A 26,253-nucleotide genomic window follows, 5' to 3' on the forward strand; every position below is an offset into this window, starting at 1 on the left:
ATCTGCCTTCGGCTCAGGTCATGGTCCCAGGGTCCTGGGATTAAGCCCTGCATTGGGCTCCCTGCTCGGCGGGGAGCCTGCTTCTCCCTCTCATACTCCCCTTGCTTGTGTTCCCTCTCTCGTTGTCTCTCTCTGCAAATAAATAAATAAAATCTTTAAAAAAAAGACATAGGAAAATATTTGCATTACATTTGGTAGAAAAAGCAGATTACAAAATAAAACGCAAAGTATGTTCCCCATTTTGTAAAAAGTATTCTTTTTTTTTCTGCCTGGGCAGTTTTAATGCCTGGGCTGAATTTGGGATGAGGGTACAAGTGACAAAAGGCTTTATTTTTCTTCAACCACTGCCTTTAACAATGTCAATTCTCCGTTCCTTGACTCTTGATGATATCTTGGGTAAATGTCAGCTTTCTGTAGATTTTCAGAAAGATCTTTTTTTGTTTTTTTGTTTTTGAACTTTTTTCTAATTTAAATTCAAGTTAGTTAACATATAATGTAGTATTGGTTTCAGGAGTAGAATTTAGTGATCGATCACTTATATAACATCCAGTGCTCACCACAACAAGTGTCTCCTTAATGCCCATCACCCATTTAGCTCATCCCCCCACATACATCCCCTCCAGCAGCCCTCAGTTTGTTGTCTATAGTTAAGAGTCTCTTGTGGGAGCGCCTGGGTGGCACAGCGGTTAAGCAGCTGCCTTCGGCTCAGGGCGTGATCCTGGGCGTTATGGGATGGAGCCCCACATCAGGCTCCTCTGCTATGAGTCTGCTTCTTCCTCTCCCACTCCCCCTGCTTGTGTTTAGGGTTTTAGGGTTTTATATCCTGCCACTTTGCTGAATTCATCTATTAGTTCTAGCAATGTTTTGGTGGAGTCTTTTGGGTTTTCCACATAGAGTGTCATGTTGTTTGTGAAGAATTAAAGTTTGACTTCTTCTTTGCCAAATTGGATGACTTTTCTTTTTTTTTGTCTAGTTGCTGAGGCCAAGACTTCCAGTCCTATGATGAACAACAGTGGTGAGAGTGGACATCCCCGTCGTGTTCCTGACCCTAGGGGAAAAGCTCTCACTTTTCCCCCATTGAGAATGATATTCAGTGCGGGTCTTTCCTATAGGGCCTTTATGACATTTGAGGTATGTTCCTTCTAGCCCTTCTTTCTTGAGGGTTTTTAAAGCAAGAAAGGGTGCTGTATTTTGTCAAATGCTTTTCTCTTTTTGCATCCATTGAGAGGTCATATAGTTCTTATACTTTTTTATTAATGTGACCTATCACCTTGATTGATTTGCAGATGTTGAACAACCCCTGCAGCCCAGGAATAAATCCCACTTGATCGTGGTGAATAATCCTTGTATGTACTGTTGGATTCTATTAACTAGTATCTTGTTGAAAATTTTTGCATCCGTGTTCATCAGGGATATCGGTCTGTAATTCTCTTTTCTAGTGCGGTCTTTGTCTGGTTTTGGAATCAAGATAATGCTGGCCTCATAGAGTTTAGAAGTTTTCCTTCCATTTCTAGTTTTGGAACAGCTTCAGAAGAAGACGTATTAATTCTTCTTTAAATGTTTGGTAGAGGGGCGTCTGGGTAGCGCAGTCATTAAGCGTCTGCCTTCGGCTCAGGGCGTGATCCCGGCGTTCCAGGATCAAGTCCCACATCGGGCTCCTCTGCTGGGAGCCTGCTTCTTCCTCTCCCACTCCTCTGCTGTGCTCCCTCTCTTGCTGGCTGTCTCTCTGTCACATAAATAAATAAAATCTTAAATAAATAAATAAATAAATAAATAAATAAATAAATAAATAAATGTTTGGTAGAATTCCCCTCAGAAGCTGTGGCTCAGGACTCTTATTTGTTGGGAGATTTTTGATTACTTATACAATTTCTTCACTGGTTATGGGTTTATTCAAATTTTCTATTTATTCCTGCTTCAGTTCTGGTAGTTTATATGTTTCTAGGAATTTCTCCATTTCTTCCAGATTGCCCAATTTGTTGGCATATAATTGCTCATAATATTCTCTTATAATTGTTTGTATTTCTGCATTGTTGGTTTTGATCTCTCCTCTTTCATTTGTGATTTTATTTATTTGGGTCCTTTCTCTTTTCTTTTTTATAAGTCTGGATGGGAGTTTATCAATTTTGTTAATTCTTCCAAACAACCAGCTCCTAGTTTTGTTGATCTGTTCTGCTGTTTTTTTTTTAAATTTCTGTATCATTTATTTCTGCTCTAATCTTAATTTTTCCCTCCTCCTGGTTTTACGCTTCATTTGCTGTTCTTTTTTCAGCTCCTTTAGGTGTAAAGTTAAGTTGTGTATTTGAGACTTTTTTTTCTTCTTGAGGTAGACCTATATTGCTATAGCTTCCCTCTTATAACTGCCTTTGCTGTGTCCCAAAGGTTTTAGACTGTTGTTTTCATTTTTATTTGCTTCCATGTATTTTTTTTAGCTAATTTCCTGGTTAACCCATTCATTCTTTAGTAGGATGTCTTTAACCTCCATGTATTTGTCGTCTTTCCAAACTTTTTCTTGTGGTTGACTTCAAGTTTCATAGCATTGTGGTCAGAAAATATGCATGGCATGATCTCAATCTTTTTGTACTGGTTAAGCCTGTTTTGTGACGCAGTATGTGATCTATTCTGAAGAATATTCCATGTGCACTTCAAAAGGATGTGTATTCTGATGCTTTAGGATGAAATGTTCTAAACATCTAAACATCTGATCCAGTGTGTCATGCAAAGTCATCATTTCCCTTGTTGATCTTCTGCTTAGATGATCTGTCCATTGCTGTGAGTGGGGTGGTAAAGTTCCCCACTATTATTGTATTATTGTCAATGAATTTATGCTTGTTAATAATTGATTTGATTTATGTATTTCGGTGCTCCCAATTTATGGGCATAAATATTTACAATTGTTCAATCTTCTTGTTGGATAGACCCCTTTATTATGATGTAGTGCCCTTCTCCATGTCTTATTACAGTCTTTGGTTTAAAATCTAATTTTCTGTTATATGTATGGCTACTCCAGCTTTCTTTTGAAAACCATTAGTATGATAAATTGTTCTCCATGCCCTCACTCTCAATCTGCAGATGTCTTTGGGTCTAAAATGAGTCTTGTAAGCAGCATATTGGTGGGTCTTGTTTTTAAATTTATTCTGATACCCTGTGTCTTTTGATTAGAGCACTGAGTCCATTTACATTCAGAATAATTATTGATAGACATGAATTAGTGCCATTGTATTACCTGTACAGTTCCTGTAGATTGTCTCTGTTCCTTCCAAGTCTGCTGCTTTTGGTCTCTCTCTCCCATTCAAAGGGTCCCCTTTAATATTTCTTGCAGAGCTGGTTTAGTGTTCATGAACTCCTTTAGTTGTTGCTTGTCTGGGAAACTCTATCTTTCCTTCTATTCTGAATGACAACCTTGCTGGATAAAGTCTTCTTGGCTGCATATTTTTCCCCTTAGCACATTGAATATTTCATACCACCCTCTTCTGGCCTGCTAAGTTACTGTGGCCAGGTCTGCTGCTAACCTTATATGTCTACCCTTGTAGGTTAAGGACGTTTTTTTCCCTAGCTACTTTCAGAATCTCTATCTTTGTATTTTGCAAGTTTCACTAGGATATGTCTTGGTGTTAACCTGTTTTTGTTGATTTTGAAGGGAGTTCTCTGTGCCTCTTAGACTTAAACACTTGTTTCCTTCCCCAGATTAGAGAACTTTTCAGCTATAATTTGTTCTAATAAACCTTCTGCCCCCCTTTCCTGCTCTTCTTCTTCTGGGACTCCTACAATATGGATATTCTTGTGTTTTATGGAATCACTAAGTTCCCTAAATCTATATTTGTGATCTAATAGGTAATCTAATAGGCTTTTTTTTCAGCTTCATTATTTTCCATAATTTTATCTTCTGTATCACTTATTTGTTCCTCTGCTTCTTCCAGCCTCCCTGTGATTAGGTACAGTTTTGCATCTCAGTCATAGCATTTTTTATTTCAGCCTGACTAGTTTTTATGTCTCTTATCTCTATAGCCAGTGTTTCTCTGGTGTCTTTTATGCTTCTTTCAAGGCCAGCCAGTGTTCTTATGACTGCTGTTCTAAATTCTTGTTCAGATATATTGCTTATACCTGTTTCGAGCAGATCCCTGGCCGTGATTTCTTCTTGATCTTTCTTTTGGAGAGAATTCCTCCATTCTGTCATTATGTGTAGCTTTCTGTCTTTTGTGTGTTATGAAAGCTTGTTATGTTTCCTGCTCCTGAGATTAAAACTATATTAAGAAGGAATCACACACTGTCTAGGGCCTGGAGCTTCTGAAAACATTTCTGGTGTATGCTGTGTGTACTCTGTTGTTGTGTTTTGGCTATTTTTCCCACAGGTCAGTCCTCTGCAGAGTTCCTTGTTGCCTGCAATGGGAGTGTTTGGACCTTTAACTAGGTATGCTTTGATTTGTTTGTTAAAATAAGCCTGGTGGGGGGGGAACCCTCATCCAAAAAAAGAGAACAAGAAAAGGAACAAAAAACCCCACACAAACAGACTAACAAAAAACTATAAACCTGATTTCAAAGGGGCTTGGGGAGAAAGAAGAAAAAAAGAAAAAAAGAGAGAAGCCTGATCCAAAACAAAACAAAACAAAACAAAACAAAACAAAACAAAAAACCCAAGAAAAGGAAACAAGCAAACCAAGAAAGAGCAAAAAACTATGTCTAATTCCAAAGGGGAAAAAGAAAAAGAAATTTTAAAAAGTTAAAAAATAAAAAATACAATAAAGAAAGCCTGGTCCTATTTCCACCAGAACTGAAGCTGGCACTTTGGAGCACTCAGTGATCAGTAGATTTGGTATACATTGGGGAGCCTGGGCTGTTCCTCTAAGGGAGAGACCTGCTGAGCTGGCTCACAGCCAGACCTGTCCTCGTAAAGATGCAGGGGGGCGGAGTTTGGTGTAAGCGACTCCAGCCTCCACTGGAGGCACTGTGTTTCTCTCTAAAGTCCAACTGTACTGATGGGCATGGATGGGGGTGGGGAGGAGGGTTGGGGTGTGTGTGGAAGATGGCATCATCCCATCCTCTCCTCCCCAGGTACGTGACCTCGGAGGCACCACTGTTCAGGAGGCACTCACAAAAATAGCCTCCCCTCCTGTGTTCCAGACCCTCATTAGATCCCCACGTTCAACCTGTCTGTGCCTGTGCCATCAGCATGCCTGGTGCTGACAGTTCTCCTTGTTTTACATCTGGCGTGTGGCTGCAATTCAAAATTCCAAATCTTAAATGACCCAGCAAGGTACGGACCCACTCTCCTCTAGTTCTCTCCCAGAAAAGCAATCGCAAGGTCCCAGTGGTGCCTGGAGTCTGTGGTAAAGCACAGAGAAAAGCTGTCACGAGGTTATCTGCCCTCTGCCTGCACCTCTGTCCCTGTTGAATGGCCACTCAGTGGCGCCCTTGGAGAAGCAATGCCCTCTTCCAAACGTACTCCAGGAAGACAAATCTCTCCCAGTGTGACCCAGGGGATCCCCATACCATGGCATCTTGAGCTAACCCTACACGTTGCTTCGTCTCCCACCCTCTTCCTCTCCCTCTCTCCCTGACTTCTCTCCACAAAAAGGGCCCCTTACCCTCCATGGCACCACAGCTTTTCTCTCCCGCAATTGATATCTCCAAACTCTGCATCTGCCACATTCCCTCCAATTGTGCAGACTGTTTTCTTAATCCTCAGATCAATTTCCTAGTTGTTCATAATGATTTGATGTTGATCTAGCTGTGTTTGTGGAATAAGGCAAGCCCAGGGTCCCCGTACTACTCCACCATCATAACTCCTCCCTCCAGAAAGATCTTTTTTTTTTTTTTTTTTAACTCTGGTCAAACCAACACCCTGATTTAAAATTTCAGTTTAAACTTCTCCCGTCCCTGCCCTTGGACAGTCCCTGATGCATACCACATTTAGATTATGATAAGGGTGCCGTCTCAATCTTCTGTGGAAGATATTATTCAATAAATGATACTAGGACAACTGTTTTAACTATATGCCCAAATACATTCCAAAAAGATTAGCAGATTAAATTAAAATAAAAAATCAATAAAGAACTAGAAATAGGCACTGTCATAAAGTGGGCGAACGTCTGTTGACGGAGATCCTGCAATGGGAGAGGGACCATTGATGGCTTCTTTGGGCTCCTCTACTTGCTTTCCCTGTCTTCTTCCCACCCCACATCCAGGTGGGGGGCAGAGCTAGACAGAGAAAGACAAAAGTCCTACCTTACAGGCATCACTGTGGTTCTCTCAATGCCGTCTTGCCTGCTGTCATGGAAAGCTTCCAAATGCTTGCTCTCTGAGAGGAGCAGAGCTGCAAGATCTTTCGCATTTCCAAAGGGACACCCGCACTGTACAGTTCTCTGCCATAAGGAAACTAATGGGGCTCCCCATTACTGTGGGCAGTCAAGAAAGCTGAGGTCCACTTACCTTCCACATTGTCCAGCTGACCCTGGGAGAACTTGCACTTACTTGTCATGACAAACCTGTGGGTGCTACTTACTATTAGCTCCAACCAGCTTTCTGCCTTTAGAAATCTGAAACTAGTGGCAAGAACTGGTCTTTGTTCAATATGACCTTTTAAACACAACGGAACCAAGGCTGTGTAAAGCTACTGAGATTTTGGGCATTATCTGTTACAGCAGCTAGCATTTTCTTATCAAACACACAATGGGTATGATTCCAGAAGTCAAAGAAAATCAGTTTTATTACTACATAGTAATCCTCCAAATATTAAATAATTTTGAAAATTAAATATAAAACACCCCTTCCTTTCAAGGGATATGAACTTCTTCATCCTAAATGAGCTATTTTAAAAGGTACAATAATTTAAAAAGGTACAATAATTTAGTGATATAAAATGGCATCATATCTTTAGTCAATTTCTAAAATAGGCAGTTACTCAAAAATTCTCTGTGGCTACCACATCAAAATATTTTAATATTTAAAAAACATGAAATCTATTTCAGGTAGTTTAAAAAATAACATTCTTAGGAATATTATGCACTTCAACGTGTAGATTTCTACAATACTTACAATAATATAAACACTCTTTCCAGTTCCTGTTGGTCCTACAAATATTGAAGGCTTTTGATGGGTGGTCAACAATTCCATTAAGGTAGAGCATCGGACGGTGTCCAGAGTTGGTACAATGATTTCATTAAACATCACATCTTTAGGAATTTGAGGAGCTTCTGCCAATTTCTTTACCCATGGTTCCCATCTTCCTATTCCCTGTTTATAACAGCCAAATGAGGAATGTTATAAAATACTTCTAAAAGCTCTGTTATCCTGTGCCATTGTAGAAAAGATCAAAGATGAAGACCAAAAAAAAAAAAAAAAAACCAAAAAACAAAAACAAAAACAAAACCCCAAAAAACCAAACTACTGATGTTTACATATTTATTTTTATCCTATAAAATACTTCACCCTGAATTTGAAAGTTAAATTTTGTGTTAAATTGAGGAGAAACTAGGCTTTTATTGAATCAAAATGTAATGGCAATGCTGTTATATTTCTGATTGCTGAAACCACTGATTATGTTAACCCAAAGATCAGATATTTTGGCTAAATGCTAGATTCTTTAATGGCACTAAGAAAACTAGACTAATCAGTGCATTAAAGAGTAAGGAATTTTATTCAATAAGTGTTAACCAATATAGAATTTTTTCTAGAACATCAGCTGCATGTTTCTTGTACTTTTAAAATGGTATGTATAACATAAGCTTATCATTTCAGGTGAGATTTTTGTTAATTGTGGTTAAAAAAAAAAAAAACTCCTAAAATTTACCTTCGACCTTTTAAGCATACAGTTCAATAGTGTTAACTATATTCAGATTGTTGTGCAACAAACATCTAGAATGGACAAGATTTCTTCATCTGAGATTATTATGAATAACATTATACTCTATCTTTGTATCCAATTAGCTTGTCAACTAAAATTTGTATTTGCTATGCAGTCTTCAGAACAAAAACTTTCAAAAATAGCATGTTAACTCTCTTGCTTAGAAAAACATCACTGCTCTCTTCATTCTTACAGAATCAAATTTAAGCCCCTCATCATTCAAAACACATCAGAATTCAGACCCTCCTTCCTTCATGTGTCCCACACTCTAGCCCCATTGAGGGACCTACTGTTTCCCAATATGCCCAGGCCCCTGGGCCACTCTTTTGGCCTAAAGTGTCACGTGACACTCTTCTGAAGAGGTTAAGAACTCACCGAGGCAGCACAGTGACTTCCTCATTTTTTTATCCTCTGGCACAGTGCTATGCATATAGTACAGGTTTTTTTATTTTTATTTATTTTTTTTTTTGAGGAGGGTGAATTCACATCAAGTTGAAAAACTGTATTGCAAAGAAGTATCTAGAACTTTCTAGAACTGATGAAGAAACAATGTCCTTCCCATATTCTTGATAATCTTTCCTAACATGGATCTTTTGCCACCATATGGGTAAGGAAAGATTAAGAATCAAAAAACCTGGAGTGAACACTCATTTAGAGATTTTGTGATACTGGGAAAAATCACATAATATCTCTGAGCCCTAATTTCCTCAGAGGGAAGATTTGCAAAATAATACTATCTTTCCTATTTCACTGAGATGTTGGGAAACAAATAGAAATGATTGTGGAAAAGCTTAGTACACTGCAAGGTGTTCTGAAAATGCAGGGTATTGTTAGTAATTTGAAATAAAATTAGCAAACAATAAAAGGATAGTATCTTGTGGCTGGCAGAGTGAAGAATCTCTTCTGAGGTGGGCTTGGCAATACATCTCAAGAGCAATAAAAATTTAAAAATTGATACAGCAAATTCCTTTTCTAGGAACTTATCTTAAAGAAACAATCAGATACGTACACAATGATTTGTATACAACAATATTCACCAAAGCAGAAAAACTAAGAAACAACAAAAACAGCTCAATGTCTAAAAGTAGGAAACTGTTTGGAGAGATCATGGTCCATCCAGATAACAGAGTCTAGGGAGGCTTTAGAAAAATAAGTTTATTAAAGAAATATTGGTGAGATAGAATTACCCTCTGGGGATAGAGTATGGTCCAATTTCACTTGAGGCTCCGTATTTAAATAGGTATTCCTGAACATCCTCAATACAGTACTCATAGGAGCTGTTACACATAACAAGTAAACAAACACCACCCAGGTTTTATTGTCCAATTCATTTGGGAAGTGTTGAATTAACACTAACGCAGCTATGTTCCTACAGAACTTCTTAGCACCTGTGATATGCTAACATGCACCGTATGAATCCCAAGAGGTATCCTAAAACAGCATTCACCTAGTGCTGGACTAGATGTCATACTGTGTACTTTTACTTAATGAATACAATAAGACCATCAGCTGTTATTATTTATCTTATTTTATCAAAGAGAAAAATAAGGTTCAGAAAGATTACTAGTCCAAAGCTATACAGAAAGTGGCTCAAACCCTGATGTGTCTGACCTCAAAGCCTGAGCTCCTTCCTCTACTACTCCATGCTGACTCTGAAGGTAAACGGTGGTGACAAGGTGGCCCCAGGGCCATTATGTGCCGTACTGTCTCCGAGGGAACTCTGCCCGGTTAGAAGTTGTAAATCTTGCTTCAGAGCTCTTACCTCAGTGACAAATCGATAATCATAAATTGTTCCTTTTTCAGGAAATGGGACGGTTAGTGCTTTTGAAGATGTTTGTTCCATGCCACTCAGTAATTTAAACTTATTTCGAGTTAGTTCTGAAATTGGGCCTTCCATTAGTTCTCGAAGAATCTTATCAAATTTCAACCGATCATCATCTTTACAGGAAGCTCCAATGGACCAGATCAATGAAAACAGAAAAATGCCCTGCATTGGAGAGATGAGAAGATGAGTGCATTAAAGAATAACTTTAATGTATTCTTGAAGCTTGCATCAGCTCAGCCAGATTAATATCTTTGAAAGAAATTTAATAAACTAATATGTAATAGTAGGTTATCTCAGGATTTTATAATAATTAGATTTTAAGAGATCGAATTGCATGTCTTATAAAATCTTGCTATCAGAAAAGATAATACGATGCAAAGTACATTGTGAAACCTTAGAATGATTAGTCTGGTAAATCACATGATATTTTAAGTACGTGGCAGGACTCTGATATTAAAAAAGTACATTGAGATAACTTTTTATAAAGGCATATTTTAATAAGCAATAACCAATCCTCACAATATACACGCTTTTTAATTTAAATTTTGATAGTGTTTTCTTAAAAGTAGAACAAATTTAGATTTGTTTATTTACCTGTTGTAATAACAATCTGAGCATTGACTACATAACTAGAACTGATATTCTGCAAGCCTTTTTCTTACCAGGCTTAGGCAGGAAAACAGAGCAGATGACAAGACCTACCACTAAATGAGAAAACCTATTTCCTTTTTTTTTTTTTTTTTAATTATGTTCAGTTAGCCAACATATAGTATGTCATTAGTGTTTGATGTAGTGTTCAACACTTCATTAGTTACGTATAACACCCAGTGCTCATCAAAACACGTGCCCGCCTTAATACCCATCACCTGGCTACCCCATCCTCCAGCCCCCTTCCCTTCTGTAACCCTCAGTTTCCCGGAGTCCAGAGCTTCTCATGGTTTGTCTCCCTCTCTGATTTCTTTCCATTCAGTTTTCCCTCCCTTCCTCTGTGGTCCTCCGTGCTACTCATTATGTGGTTTCACTCATATGTGGAACATAAGGAATAGCACAGAGAAAACCTATTTTCTTGTTTTAAAACCAAACCCCCCTTTAAGATTTATTTATTTGAGAGAGAGAGAGAGAGGTGAGAGAGTGGGAGGGGAGGGGCAGAGGGAGAGAATCTTAAGCAGACTCCCAGCTGAGCGTGGAGCCCAATGTCAGGCTCTATTCCATGACCCAAGATCATGACCTGAGCTGAAATCTAGAGTTGGATGCTTAACTGACGGAGCTGCCCAGATGCCCCTCAAATCCCCTTGATAATGCCAAAACAAACACAATCTTGACTCTGCTTTTAAAAGTTTTGGACTCTACTTCAACACTGTTTGCCTATTCCTAGATTATTAACAGGCTGTTTCTCTCTGGAAACCATTTAAAACTAAATTAAAAATTTATTTAATAGATATATGTAATAAAAGCAACATATTGACCACATTAGAAGTACTACCATTAGCGATATACAAGTTTTTATTAAGGAACATTCAAGGTCCATTGATAATTTTATTTCTATTTGGAGAATGTGTTTATACATGTTTTCTTGCTTTCTTCAATCCAAATATATATTTATATACACACATATACTTTAAGCATTTATATCTCAAAAAAAAAGGGAAGAAAATCAAGGAAAAACACAAAGAAGTATTATGATTTGCAGGTTGAAGGGGACGTGAATCTTGTTATCAAATGGTCACTGCTGGGGCACCCGGGTGGCTCGGTAGGTTAAGCGCCTGCCTTTGGCTGGGGTCATAATTCCAGGGTCCTGGGATCCAGCCCTGTCAGGCTCCCTGCTCAGCAGGGGAGTCTGCTCCTCCCTCTCCTTTTGCCCCTCCCCCTGCTCACGTTCACCTGCTCTCTCTCCCTCTCAAATAAATAAGATCTTTTTTTAAAAAAAAATGGTCACTGATGTCCCGGGGATTGATAATTTCTGAGGCTAAATGACCTAAGATGTCAGTAGCAGATCTAAGGATATGATTGGGCTTCACCCAACCCTCATGATGCAATGGAACTGCCGGTGGAGGAGCTTCCCTACAAGCACCTACTACTGGGGGCCTGACTTTTTCCTTGCTGTCTGGCCTCTAGTTCCAGGGGGAAAATAAAGTTATTAATCAGGAAGCATTGGGGAAAACAGTAGATGTCTTTCTATTGCAAGATTCAAAGGCAATGGATCTTACCTCCAGTAAGGAGTACGTTTCTCGATCATTTCTCTCTCTCACCTTGACTTCATCAGCAAAGTCATCCATAAAACAGTCTATTAGATTCATTAAGGATCGGACTAAGTTTGTATCTGAAGTAGGAGATAATTCCTGAAAAATCAGGGGGAAAAGTGTATAAAACAAATTAACTTAAATTAGGCACTAATTAAAATAGCATCAACTAATACTTATTGAACTTACTTAGTGCTCATAGCCATAGTCCTATGAAAAAGCACTAGTATAATTCTCATTTTGCAGGTGGGAAAACTAAGGCACAGATCAACCCTCTTGTCTACCGGGTGGCACCCCTGGATGTCCTGTCCCGTGGATGCACTCCTGAGCCACTCCTGCACTGATCCCCAAATTCAAAAAGTTATCTTTTACATGTTCAGTTGCTTTCATCGATGACCTAGAATCTATCTCACACCAATTATGAAAATCAAAACCCTAAAAAAAAAAATCTTTCGGAGAATTAAAATTAATGAATGTTTTCAAACTTATTTTATACATCTTTACAAGGCAGTACTCATAGTAAACTCATTCCTATGAAATAAATTTGCAAGTCCTGAAAAGCACAAAATGTTCCCAGAGTGCCGTAAACACCACGCACTTGATTTTTTGGGGGGGTCTCACCATGACAGTTTATAAAATAAATGCAATAGTGTATACGGCTCCTAGTACCGTGCACCCTGCAGCAAGTTCTCCACAAATGTGCGTCTTCTTCCCACCAAGCTTCCCTCCAACCTTCAGAGTGGTATTGCTTCATGGTTAACACATAAGCACTAACTCTCTGAAACGGACTCTGAAGATTACAAGCAGCCGACTGCATCTTCAGCCACTGTCCCAGTAGAAACAGGCAGAAACGACAATGGAGTTTCTTTTTTTTTTTTTTTTTAATGATTTTTTATTATATTCTGTTAGTCACCATACAGTACATCCCCGGTTTCCGATGTAAGGCTCGATGATTCATTAGTTGTGTATAACACCCAGTGCACCATGCAATATGTGCCCTCCTTACTACCCATCACCAGTCTATCCCCTTCCCCCACCCCCCTCCCCTCTGAGGCCCTCAGTTTGTTTCTCATAGTCCGTAGTCTCTCATGTTTCATTCCCCCTTCTGATTACCCCCCCTTTCTTTATCCCTTTCTTCCCCTACCGATCATCCTAGTTCTTATGTTCCATAGATGAGAGAAATCATATGATAGTTGTCTTTCTCTGCTTGACTTATTTCACTTAGCATTATCTCCTCCAGTGCTGTCCATGTTGTAGCAAATGTTGAGAACTCGTTCTTTCTGATAGCTGAGTAATATTCCATTGTATATATGGACCACAACTTCTTAATCCAGTCATCTGTTGAAGGGCATCTCGGCTCCTTCCACAATTTAGCTATTATGGACATTGCTGCTATGAACATTGGGGTGCATATGGCCCTTCTCTTCACTACGTCTGTATCTTTGGGGTAAATACCCAGTAGTGCAATGGCTGGATCATAGGGTAGCTCAATTTTTAACTTTTTAAGGGACCTCCACACTGTTTTCCAGAGTGGCTGTACCAACTTGCATTCCCACCAATAGTGTAAGAGGGATCCCCTTTCTCCACATCCTCTCCAACAATTGTTGTTTCTTGCCTTGTCTATTTTTGCCATTCTAACTGGCGTAAGGTGGTATCTCAGTGTGGTTTTGATTTGAATTTCCCTGATGGCTAATGATTTTGAACATTTTTTCATGTGTCTGTTAGCCATTTGTATGTCTTCATTGGAAAAGTGTCTGTTCATAACTTCTGCCCATTTTTTGATTAGTTTATTTGTTTCTCGTGTATTGAGTTTGAGAAGTTCTTTGTAGATCTTGGATACCAGTCCTTTATCTGTAGTGTCATTTGCAAATATATTCTCCCATTCCGTGGGCTGCCTCTTAGTTTTTCTGACTGTTTCCTTGGATGTGCAGAAACTTTTAATCTTGATGAAGTCCCATAAATTCATTTTATCTTTTGTTTCTCTTGCCTTTGGGGATGTGTCATGAAAAAGGTTGCTTTGGCCGATGTCGTAGAGGTTGTTGCCTATGTTCTCCTCTAGAATTTTGATGGATTCCTGTCTCACGACAATGGAGTTTCTAAGAATGGGACTAAGTATTACTGATGCAAGACTAAAATACAAATAGTCATCGCTACAAATAAGACACTATTACTACATAGTAACTAAGAGGAATTCATAATTTCTTTGAGAGTACAAAAGTGAAGAAATACATTTTGGAAGCTTGTATTAAAAGTGTGTTTTCTCTTTGGCTACTGAAAAGACAGTTATTATATGGCAAATTCATCTATTCGTTTAAGACTTACATTCTCTGACAAGACCAGGGTGGGGGGGGGTTGAGGGGGGACCTGTAGCTCATTTTACAAGTTTAACTGTTTTTGAAACATGATTACTTCATATCTTCAACACATTTCATGTTTGCTTGTTTTTTAAATTTTTTAACAGCCAAGCTTCTTGAAAGAGCAGTGTACCCGACTGTTGTGGCCAGTAGCTCCCACATTCAGCCAGCTGCCCTGGAGCTACCTTGCCTGTTCCCTGAAAGTGTCTGGGCCATGCTTCACCCCATGATCTCAACTGCCAAATCCAAGGGACATGCGCTGATCCTTTTCTGCCCCGACCTTTGAGTGCTTTCTGGTAATACCAACTGCTTGCTTCTTACAAAGTTCTCCTCCCTGAAATTGCAGCAGCACCCGGGATTCTATTCTTTGCTCTCGTATCTTTTTTTCCTCTTTAGGTAATATCCACTGGCATGCTAGTTAAATTCCGCTTTCCTCAGCTGTACCTGGAGCCAAACTTGTGCCTTAAGCTTTTCTATTATATTTCCAACAGCAGGAGAAATACTAGCCCTGTGTCCCTATATTTGTTCCAGAACCAAAGTCATCCTAAAAGACCTTTGGCTGACATCTCCCAGAGCAGAAATTAAGCTTACTTTCCCTACAGTTTCCAGCTGGATGGGGTTTAAGAGTCTGGCTGGAACTCCATCAACTCTCAGAGGTAGGAGATTTCCATTCATGCTGTCATTTCTCCCCATCGTACATTTCCCCCTGCACCAATCTCCAGGATACACCGAAAGAAAGAAAAATGGATTTGAACTTCTTTCAGTCTTCTACCAGGGACTGACTTTCCTCCCTGAATCCCAGTTTTTTTAGCCAACAACAGTTATCTTGAAACAAGTAGATGCGCTCATGCTAAATAGACTGGATTCTTCATTTAGCCTTCCTGAAGCAATGACAGTTCCTCCGTGATTATCCATGATCTAATTCTTTAGATGTCATAAATGAATTAATTTTAAAAATTGGCCTTTTGCTAATTATAAAATAATACATATTTATTCTAGGAACTTTGAAAAACAGAAAATTATAAAAATGGAACCTAAAATATAATAGTCCCTGAGAAATGAGAGGTAACATTCTAGGATATTTTCACCCAGATGTGGTTAGGTGGACCTTTAAGTTTTTGTTTTGTTTTTTTAGGAGGGAATAGATTAGTATCCATACATTTTTTTCAAACCCTAAGATGCCTCATTAACATTTTTTTGGGAGAAATAAGTATATATATATTAAAATCTTTTTACTTTAATCGGAGAAGTTTTTAGTTAAACCAGTTATTTTAATATCCGAGAGTTGACATTAACAAAAGACATCAAAATGAATATATTTGGCTGATTTGGATTTCCCATTTATTCAGGTCTTAAAATTCTCATCCCTCTTACCTTCGCATGCTTTCTAATAAATTCAACAGAAACTGGGACCATTCTGTCAAATAAGCCTGTTATAAATTCTTTCTGAATCAGATTAATCGCAGCAGGTAGAAGATTTATCCAAGACAACATTAGTGGTCTCCAGCCTAACATGTGAGGCTCCATGTAAATCATACCACATCTGGAGACCTGGAAAAAGAATAATTGTTTACCATCACGGTAATGCTTCTGTAAGAAATATGACTTGGTACATCTGTTTTTTATAACCTTCAGAAAATTCTTTTTAAAAAATCTCAATTTCATGTAACTTCATGGTCTAAATTTTTGTGTATGACTTTATCAGCGGTTTTAGACAAAGAGGAAAAAAATCCCTGACTCTTAAATTTGTGGAGGTAGGTCAACAGATATGCCCATTCTTAAAGAATCGGAGTACTGTTAAAATGAACTCTACTACTGTTTTTCATTCAAAGTCAAAGTTACTAAGTAATAAAATCATTTATAGCATTTCAAATTTATAGGCAGATGTCAAAATTGAGAACTTACAGTAGCAGGAGAAGCAACTTCCAAATCCATTGGTTCGAAAATAAGATTCATTTGTGGTGACATCTGAATAATCTCCCCACTCATCAGACACAGCTTTTTGTTATCATCCAGTACCGTATTCATGTTCTCAATCCACACTGCATCTACTGGTCCATCAAAAATTAACCATTTCCTATCTGGTGTCTGGTTTATGCATATGATTAATAAAGGGCAAAAATTAATAGTGGTAAGGAAACAGCCCCATAATGTTTCAAAACTTAAAAATGTAACTCCTAAAATTAATTTCACCATGAAAATGTAAAGGCATCTTGAATAAAGTATGTGTGTGTATATGGAGAGAGAGGGAGAGAGAGAGTCACTGAAGAAGCCTATATATGCCATGGACTAGACAGAAATATAACATCTTTTTTCAAAATCCCATCTTTTCCAGTGTTCTGGACACACATATAACATGTTTTAGAAAGTATTAAGAATTAAAAAATACCATTGCCAGGGAAAAGAGTTTTCAATGAAATTATCTGACTCTATGTAGAATTAAGTTCATACACGTTAATTACTCTTGGGTGCTAAATCAAGTTTTTTCTTCTCTCCACTGAATGAATTCACACATACACACCCCACTTGGGTTGATATAAGATTCAGTCTCACAATGATAAATATGACAATATTTGCACATTGTCTGAACTACAGTAAATGCTCAACAAATATTAAGGAGTGGCCAGGTATTCATTGGAGAGTGCAAAAGCTGATTCTCCTTTTCAGATCTTATGAATCTGCTTTTTGTGTGTACACAGACAATGCCTTGGTTCACTTTCAGCAAATGTGAATTCAAGTTGAAGTGGTGAGGGATTTGAATCCATCCTAACGCCTTCTCAGGCCCTGTAGCCAACTGCTTTAATCTGCAAGACAGTGGACCCGTCATATATTCAGGCTGCCCCACAGCCACACTCAAAAGACAGCTCTGGCCATGCCCCAGAAGCAAGGAAGAGCTCATACCTCAGGGATCACCTCAAGATCAACTTCCCCTTGACTGCTGGCTTCCCATGCCTGGTAATCTTCACTTGTGGGCAACCCGGCCATGTAACAGCGAGATGCTGGGCTCTGCAGTCCCAAGGACCTCACTTTTCATTTGGCTTTATTACTTATCAGCTGTGTGACTTTGGGTTAGCTCCTTAACCTCTCTGAGACTATTTATGGGGCAAAATGTCCTGGAAAATGTAATGTATGTTATGTAACTGATAAAATGGGAGATGTCTCATAATTATTTCTGCATAAATAATGTGACTACATACATTATCTAGAGATGCCATGTGTCAATCTGGGCCAGAGGGCATCCACTGTGAAAAGAACGAACCTGAGAAGTTGTATCAATGATCTCACACCGTTTTCTGCCTCACAATTACTTTCATCCTTGAAATTACTAGTAAAGCCTGATACTGGGCACGATCCCCACCCCATGAAAGCCAATTCTTATGTTACTCATTGTACGAGGTCCTTCAGCCATTAAGAGCAGAGGTGAGCTTTGACATTTTTCTATTATTACACTGACTAAAGAGTCATGATCAGCTGGGTCCTTAAGTGGATAAAGAACACCAAAGTCAGGACATATGATAGGCAGAATAAAGGAAACTTCAAAAAAAAAAGATTTAATAAATTAAATGTCTCTAGCCTAGGCCCCTTCTCTTTTAAGACTAGTCTTAGCAAGCGGTCTCCCATTTGATCACACTCTGTGGGCAGCCCACTAACATATAGCAACCAAGTTGACATTTATTGGTCTGTGGACTCTTTCTTGTAAAAGCGGGCAATGGCCACTCTGCAGAATAAGCCAGGAGTAGGTAAGTGCCCATTCCCATTCACAGCAGTCAACACCTGGCACATCCCTTACTTCTCACGCTTTCCACAGGCAGCCCATTCTCTTCCTAACACAGTCAGGCAAAAGTGTTAGAACTTGTTTTGTAAAGGTCTGCAATTTCTTGTCTAAGAATTGGAACATACTTAACGAGTGGGTATGACAGAGACAGCAGCCCATTCAATGTTCTCCTTCATGTATCATTTAGCCTGAGAAAAGAGAGCCAGAAGTGCTTTTCCCTGTCCTTGTTTCTCCAGCCCTCTCTTCTCGGCACACCAAGACGAAGGCTCTCGCCAGCATGGGCTCCGGCGGCTCTGTAGGTGCTAACAATGTTCCTCCCAGAAACACTGCGGGACCATCCAGTTTTGTGTTTTAAATAAATATCTTGAACTAGAAATATAAATGTGTGTCTGAAACGACTGGAAAAAAAACTCAGAAATTCATCAGAAAGAACCATCACAGTCTTTCTGAACGTGCGTGCTGAAGTGTTAGTACTTACTATCGAAGCAGCAAATGCTCTGAAACTGACAGCGAGGACGCCATCGGACCACTCGTGAGACACGGCATCGAACTGTCCGTACAGCTGACCCATGGTGACAGACTTGGGGTTTAAAACAGCAATCTGAACCTTGTTCTCTTCCATTAACCCCTTAACGAAAAAAAAAAAAGTCACATTATTTATTTAGGAGGATATTGTCTTCATTCATAAAAGACATGATTGAATTTGTAGAAAGTCCTAGACTCTACAAAGAAAACTACCAGAAGCAAGGAGTTCATTTTACAAAGTTCCAGCACACAAAGTCAGTTTGTTAAGACTGGTTGTATTTTCTGGCTAACAGATGCATGAAAAATGTTCAACATCGCTAGCCATCAGAGAAATACAAATAAAAATCACAATGAGATACCACTTTATGCCAGTTAGAATGGAAAAAATTAACAAGACAGGAAACAAGTGTTGACAAGGATGCAGAGAAAGGGGAACCTTCTTACACTGTTGGTGGGAATGCAAGTTGGTACAGCCACTCTGGGGAACAGTATGGAGGTTCCTCAAGATGTTAAAAACAGATGTTAAAAATACCCTAACCCGGCCATTGCACTACTGGGTATTTACCCCAAAGATACAGATGTAGTGATAAGAAGGGGCACATGCACCACAATGTTCATAGCAGCGATGTCCACAATAGCCAAACTGTGGAAGGAGCCAAGATGCCCTTCAACAGATGAATGGATAAAGGAGATGTGGTTCATACATTCAATGGAATATTACTCAGCCATCGGAAGAGATGAATAACCACTATTTGCATCGACATGGAGGGAAAACTGAATGGGAAGAAATCAGAGACAGAGACAAACCACGAGAGACTCTGGACTACCGGAACCAAACTGAGGGTTACCAAAGGGAGGGGACAAGGGGATGGGGTAACCAGGTAATGGGTATTAAGAAGAGCCCGTGTTGTGATGAGCACTGGGTGTTACACGCAACTAATGAAGGGTTGAACACTACATCAAAAACTAATGATCTACTATATGCTGTCTAATTGAACATAATAAAAAAATTTTAAAAAATAAAAATAAAAAAAAACAGAAAAAAGACTGGTTGTATTTTCTATATGGGGCCAATGAACAACTAAAAAATAAAATTTTACAAATCCATTTACAACAGTATTTTAACTCATGAAATACTCAGTAATAAATCAGCAAATGATGTGAAAGAGATATAAACCTAAACTACGAAAGGAGAGTTGGCATTTTTTTTTTTGTAAAGGGTCGGATAGTAAATATTATAGGCTCTTCAGATTACGTATAGTTGGTCACATATTTTTCTTCATTATTCTTTCTTTTCTTTCTGTTTTTTTGTTTGTTTGTTTGTTTTATAAACCTTAAAAAATGTTACCACCATTCTAATCTCACTGGCATTAGAAAAATAGGTTTGGAGCCAAATCTGGCCTATGGGCTGTAATTGGCTCACTCCTGCTACCAAACATTCTCTGAGAGAAAAGTAAAAGATCTAAATATAGGGAACTATGTTCCATTCTCACAGAATCAAAAAGTTAATATTCGTAAGTTGTCAGTTTTGACCAGAACCTTGAAAGCTGGTGTGGGAATTACATAAAAGATGTTAACACCTTTAGGGCATGAGCTTTTTATGTTTTTAATTAATAGATGTTATTTTCTTAGAGAAGCTTTAGGTTTACAGAGAAATTGAGTGGAAAATACAGAGATTCACATATATTCCTTCTGCCCCCCCCCAAATCCCCTACTGTTTCCCCTATTATTAAAGACTTGCATTGGGGTGGTATATTATTATGCATGATGAACTGATATTAATACATTATTTTTTTAAGATTTATTTATTTGAGAGAGACAGAGAGAGAGAGAGCTAGTGCATGAGTGGGAAGGGCAGAGGGAGAGAGAATCTCAAGCAGACTACACAATGAGTGCGGAGCCTGACTCGGGCTCAGCCTTATGACTCTGAGATCACAACCTGAGCTGAAACCAAGAGTCAGATGCTTAACTGACTGCACTGCCCAGGTGTCCCTGATACATTATCATGAACTAAAGTCCATGGTTTACATTAAGGGTCGCTCTTGTGATGTACATTCTACAGGTTCTGCCAAACGCGTAATGGCACATATCCATCATCACAGTATCATACAGAATAGTTTCACTGCCCTAAAATCCCCTGTGTTCTCTTATTTATCATCATTTCTTTATATATATATGACACAAGTGCAACTCTTCCCAACACTGCCTTCTGCCCACCACCCCCAGGCCTTGGGACACAAACTACCATACTCAAGAAAAGATGTGGAATAATAACAGTAAACAGTAAAACAAGCTCAAGGTCTTCACATTCTTCTCTGTGCTCGCCCAGGGGATAGCAACGCATCATCCTACATCGGGAAGGATGGGAAAGCTCCACCATCTTAGTCACAGGAAGTTGTTGCCATGAAAGCAAGATTTTTGTCCCAAAAATGCAGCAAGGCTAGTGAGACTCCACAATCAAGACATAATGATCACAAATCCCATTTGGTCACAAACACTGACACATATGAAACAAAAACTATTCAAAATACAAAAAGGAGACAGAAATACAGTATTAGCTGGAGAATTAAAAACAGCCTCATTCCTTTAGCATGTCAAAGTGGACCAAACTGATGTGTAAGGTAGGAGCCGTGACTAATACAATCATTTATTGCATTTACATGCACAGGTATGTGTTATGTAACACAAAACACACATTTACTTCAATACCACTAGCATCCACTCACAGAAGTTTGCATTATTAATCTAACCACCCAGAAAATAAAAAATACTCTCTTGAAAGTGCGAAAAGAAAACTTCCAGGCTTTTCATGTTTTCAGATTTTTTTCTACAACATGTGTTACCTTCATAAATTAAAAAAATTTTGAAAAGAAATAAAAGGTTGACAAGCAAACCTATGGTAGATCCTTCATATGCTAACCTTCATAATTGCTTCATATTACGTTTCCAGTAGTATTTTCCTTTTGACTCACTTTTTCCCATGATTTTCAGTTGCTACATTAAAGTATCTTTTAAAATCACTATACATTCTATCTTGCACAAAGCGGGTTATGAATAAATTAATGCATTAATAACACACTTACCTTTTCACATATGTCATTTAGTGCTCCAGCTAAGACGCGATATGCACTGGTTTTTCCTCCAAACGGTTCTCCGACAATCATAAAACCGTGACGCACAATCATCATTTCATATATTTGAAGTATCTTCTCAGAAAAGAATCTGGTCATTTGCAAATTCATGGATTCACAGTTGTCTTTGATAGCTGCTAGCAAATCATTGTAATCTGGTTTTGGTAATTTCACACCAGGAAACAAATCTGAAGTGATTCCCTGATGATAGATGATTTGTGGATTTATGTTACATATCTGATACCCTCTCCCTCTCTCCACACTCATGTACATACACACATAAACATGATGAAATTCTTCCCATCCTCATATTTAATATTGATGGAAATAGAACCATGAAATAGTTCAACAGTATTTTTTATTGCTTTATAGAGGGATGACTGACACACGGTGAACTGTATGTTTTTAAAGTGTGACAATTTGACAAGTGGAGTCATCAACTCAATCAAGATAATCAACATATCGCTCCCAGAAGTCACCTTGTGACCTTTTGTAATCCTCCTCCCCTTCTCTCTTTGCCACCTCCCACCTTCATCACTGGGAAACCACTAATTTGCTTTCTGTTACTATTTTTATAGAATTTAACATAGATGAAGTCATACATTATGGGTACTACTTTTTTCTGTCTGACTTCTTTTCAATCAGTGTAAAGATTTGGAGAATCCCACATGTATTAATAGCTCACTGCATGCAAGTATTACATTTAAAATACATTCCCCTGTTGATAGATACTCTCATTGTTTCCAGTTTGGGGCTATTGCAAACAAAACTGCTATGAACACTTATATACAACTCTTTGTATGGATAAATGCCTTCATTTCTCTTGGCCGAATACTGAAGAGTGGAAAACCCGGATGATATGGTGGTTATGTGTTTAATATTTTAAGAAGCTATCTGCTTTCCAAAGTGGTTGTATTATTTTACATTCACTCCAGCAGTGTATAGCACTTTTAATACTTGGTATGGTCAGTCTTTTCAATTTTATCCATACTAATAGATTTGTCACAGTATCTTACTGTGGCTTCAGTGTGAATTTCCTGATGACTAATGTTTTTGCATGTGCTTATTTGCTTTATGTTTATGCTCTTACCGTTTTCTCAGTGGTAAGTTTTGACTGTTCTTTAAATATTCTACATACAAGTCCTTCATCATATATCTAATTTGCAAATATTTTTTCCTAGTCTGCAACTTGTCTTTTATCCTCTTACCAGTGTCTTTCAAAGGGCAAACTTTTAAATTTTGATGATTCTATTTTATCAATTTATTGTTTTATGCATTGTGCTTTTGGTGCTGTGTTTAAGAAATTTTTGCCTAACTCAAAGTTATAAGAGATTTCTCCCACTTTCTTCTAGAAATTTTACAGTTTTACAATACTTTTAAGTTGAAAAGTTAGACAAATATCTGATTTCAAGACTTATTACAAAGACAGTTTCATATTAGTATAATAGACAAATATGTCAATGGAAGAGAATGGGGAGTCCAGAAAGAGACCCACGCACATTTGAATAACTCATTCTCAACAAAGGCACAAAGACAATTTGGTAGAGAAAAGATGAAAAGATAGAATGCCCGGATTTGTCAAAAAACAATGAACTTTAATCCATACCTCAATCACATTCTAAAATTAGTTCAAAGGTATTTTAATCATTGTGGTGGCTAGCATTCTAATCAGCTTAGCGTCCCTCAAAGATTCATGCCCATACAAAACCTCAAAATGTAACCTCATTTGGAAATAGGATCTTTACAGATATAATTAGATAAATTAAGATGAGGTTATACTGGGCCTTAAATCCAATGACTGGTGTCTTTACAACAGAAAGGAGAAGAAGATTCAAACGCAAATGCATCCAGGGAAGGCCATGTCATGATGCAGGCAGAGATCAGATTGATGCCAACCCACACGAAGGAATGTCAAGGATTGCCAGTAGCCACTGAAAACTAAGAAGAGGCAAAGGAGTCTTTCCTAGAGCCTTGATTTCAGACATCTTTCCTCCAAAACTTTGAGAGAATACCCTTCCGTTGTCTTAAGCCACCAAGTGATAGTACTTTGTTATGGCAGCTTTAGGAAACTGATAAGATCATATAATGTATGATTGGAAAGAATTAGGATTCTATATTTAGTGTATAGGAATATATAAAGTTGATTGCAAGGTCTAAGAAACATACCTTTATAAACTGTTAAGGCTATTTGATACATATTATAGCAACCTAGTGAGAAAGAGGACTTATTTTTACTTTGAAGGTAAAAGTGAAAATTCCCAAAAGCTTCATGTGAAAGCATACCTTTGAACTATACTTTAGAAGTGATGAATTATGAGTTTAAGTTCCCCTATATTTAATCCTCCAAATGCTGTTATAGAGAAACTGATCTTAGTTTATCCAAGCAATAAGTTTCCTTGGGGTAAAGAGGAGAAAAAGGCAATGCAGCTCAGTGGTTAAGAGCACTTTGCAGCCTGACTGTATGGCTGAAATCCCCACTCACTCATGTACCAGCCATAATAAGAATTCATTATCTTTGCCTCAGTTAAATGAGCTATAAAACAGGGATAATGATAGGCACCTGACCTACTGGGTCGTTATGAGGATTAAATAAGTTACTATTTGCAAAGCTCTTAGAAGAGTGTCTGATCCATAGTAAGCGCACAGTATTTGGTAAATAAACAAACATATCCTCTCAGTTCAAATTGTTTTTGGTTGACCTTGAAGGAAGCAGACCACTCGAGAACATCTTTGGTATCCAGTGGTTCTCAACCAAGACCAGTTCCCTTCTCTCTCCTGTCTGGTAGAGAGTCAGAAAGGATGCCCGATGTTCCACAGTGTATGGCACAGTCTCACAACAAGGAATTGTCCTGATTTGAAATGACAGTTATGCTCCATTTTTGAGATGTTGCTCAATAAGTGTTCACCGAATGAATACACGACTGCTTGAGAATGTATCTGGTGAGGTATATTTCCACTTTATAAAAATAGAGCTTTTACTCTTGGAGAATTTATACAGTATCCTAGTACCAAAGAAACTGAGGAAAAATGTTAGGAAGAAAATTTGAACCTATTCCTCATAGAGTCACTCTATATTTACACTGCCAGCTCTAAGTACTATGGAAAGATCCTTTCAAATGATGAAACATGGTTTCTGCAGAGAGCAGATGGCACTGGACCACACCACAGTGGCAGTGTCGCCTCTCCCCGTCCCCATAACCTCATACCACTTCAGTCCTTACGCGTTGGAAGCTAACTGCCTGTACTTCAAGGCAGCACATACTAGTGCAACATCTAACACTTGCTGGGAGTCCATGCCCCCCCAGTTCCTTCCACCTGAGACAGGGAAAGGGAAAAGAATGACATCAAATGATAATATGAAAACCTTAACCATTATTCTATGACTTCTTCTCAATTAATAATGGCCTAATCTTAAATATAACAAGATTATTAAACTTAGTTCTTCCTTTAAATCATCCTGAAAAACATCAATTTCATAAAAGCTATTATTTTAAATAAATTAAGCTTTCTATTATTTTATATATTTTTTAAAGATTTTATTTATTTGTCAGAGAAAGAGAGAGAGCACAAGAAGGGAGAGCAGCAGGCAGAGGGAGAAGCAGACTCCCACTGAACAAGGAGCCTGATGTGGAACTCGATTCTAGGACCCTAGGATTATGACCTGAGCCAAAGGCAGATGCTTAACTGACTGAGCCACCCAGGCATCTCAAGAAATTAAGCTTTTTAAAAAATTTCTTCAATTACTAATTTAACAAATATTTGCAAAGTACCTTTCTATGCAAAGGATTCAGTGGTGTGCTAGACCCATTATTTTCCTTCATGGAGCCTACATTCTAGTGCTACTTATCAGCACACGTATTTTGTAATTTTTGTGTGCTTATTTACATTGCACAGTTAAAAAAAAAAGCACTATTTAAAAATCCCAACTTTTTGAAAGTCATCTGAAGCAATAGGGCCAAACACACTTCAAGTAAAACATGGAATGATCTATGTTTCTCTGTGCCATATCATTATTTTCAGTAGAAGTTTCTCGTAGGGAGTCGCAAACTTGGACATTTGATAAATACATTATTATAAAAATTCTGATACACCAAAATAATAAATATCCTTACCTCAAAGAGTGGTAAATCATGGGACAAAAATTTTGGCAGATTTACATCAATAATAGATCTCAGCAGCAAAATTTCTTCATTTTCATTTGGATATTTCAGCTAAAAGAAAACATACTCATGATGCTATCTCCATCCACTAAGTGCACCTTCTACATGTTCACGTGTGCGCACACACATACACGCCCAGCCCCAAAGACAATTTAAACCCACAGGAAATTGTTCTCGTTTATTTTCATTTAATTGGATTGCTATTAAGTTTAGAGGTTGAAAAAATTCCAAAAAACTTGTGGTAACCCCAAAGTTTACTAAACACCTGGTTGTACTCCAAACCTGTTCCTCAGGCCCATACCAGAGTTCACAAAAATAGAAACCCCAAATTTTTTCTCCCAACTTCAATACTTTATTCAACGTCTCACTCCAAAGTTTCTCCTACCACCATGCATTTAAT

General features: G+C 38.2%; 1 protein-coding gene across 1 annotated transcript in view; it reads right to left on the bottom strand.

Annotated features, from left to right (window-relative positions):
- Positions 1-26,253, bottom strand: part of DNAH7 (dynein axonemal heavy chain 7) — a 255,447-nt gene that overhangs the window by 127,045 nt on the left and 102,149 nt on the right. Inside the window, exons 29-36 of the mRNA XM_057316048.1 lie at positions 25,806-25,904; positions 21,646-21,894; positions 18,516-18,665; positions 16,168-16,350; positions 15,637-15,813; positions 11,876-12,007; positions 9,606-9,830; positions 7,036-7,233 (exon numbers count right to left, since the gene is read on the bottom strand). Coding sequence (XP_057172031.1) covers positions 7,036-7,233; positions 9,606-9,830; positions 11,876-12,007; positions 15,637-15,813; positions 16,168-16,350; positions 18,516-18,665; positions 21,646-21,894; positions 25,806-25,904 — 1,413 coding nt within the window. The remainder of the gene's footprint in view (positions 1-7,035; positions 7,234-9,605; positions 9,831-11,875; positions 12,008-15,636; positions 15,814-16,167; positions 16,351-18,515; positions 18,666-21,645; positions 21,895-25,805; positions 25,905-26,253) is intronic.

This window comes from Ursus arctos, unplaced genomic scaffold, assembly GCF_023065955.2.
Source record: "Ursus arctos isolate Adak ecotype North America unplaced genomic scaffold, UrsArc2.0 scaffold_1, whole genome shotgun sequence".
NCBI lineage: Eukaryota > Metazoa > Chordata > Mammalia > Carnivora > Ursidae > Ursus > Ursus arctos.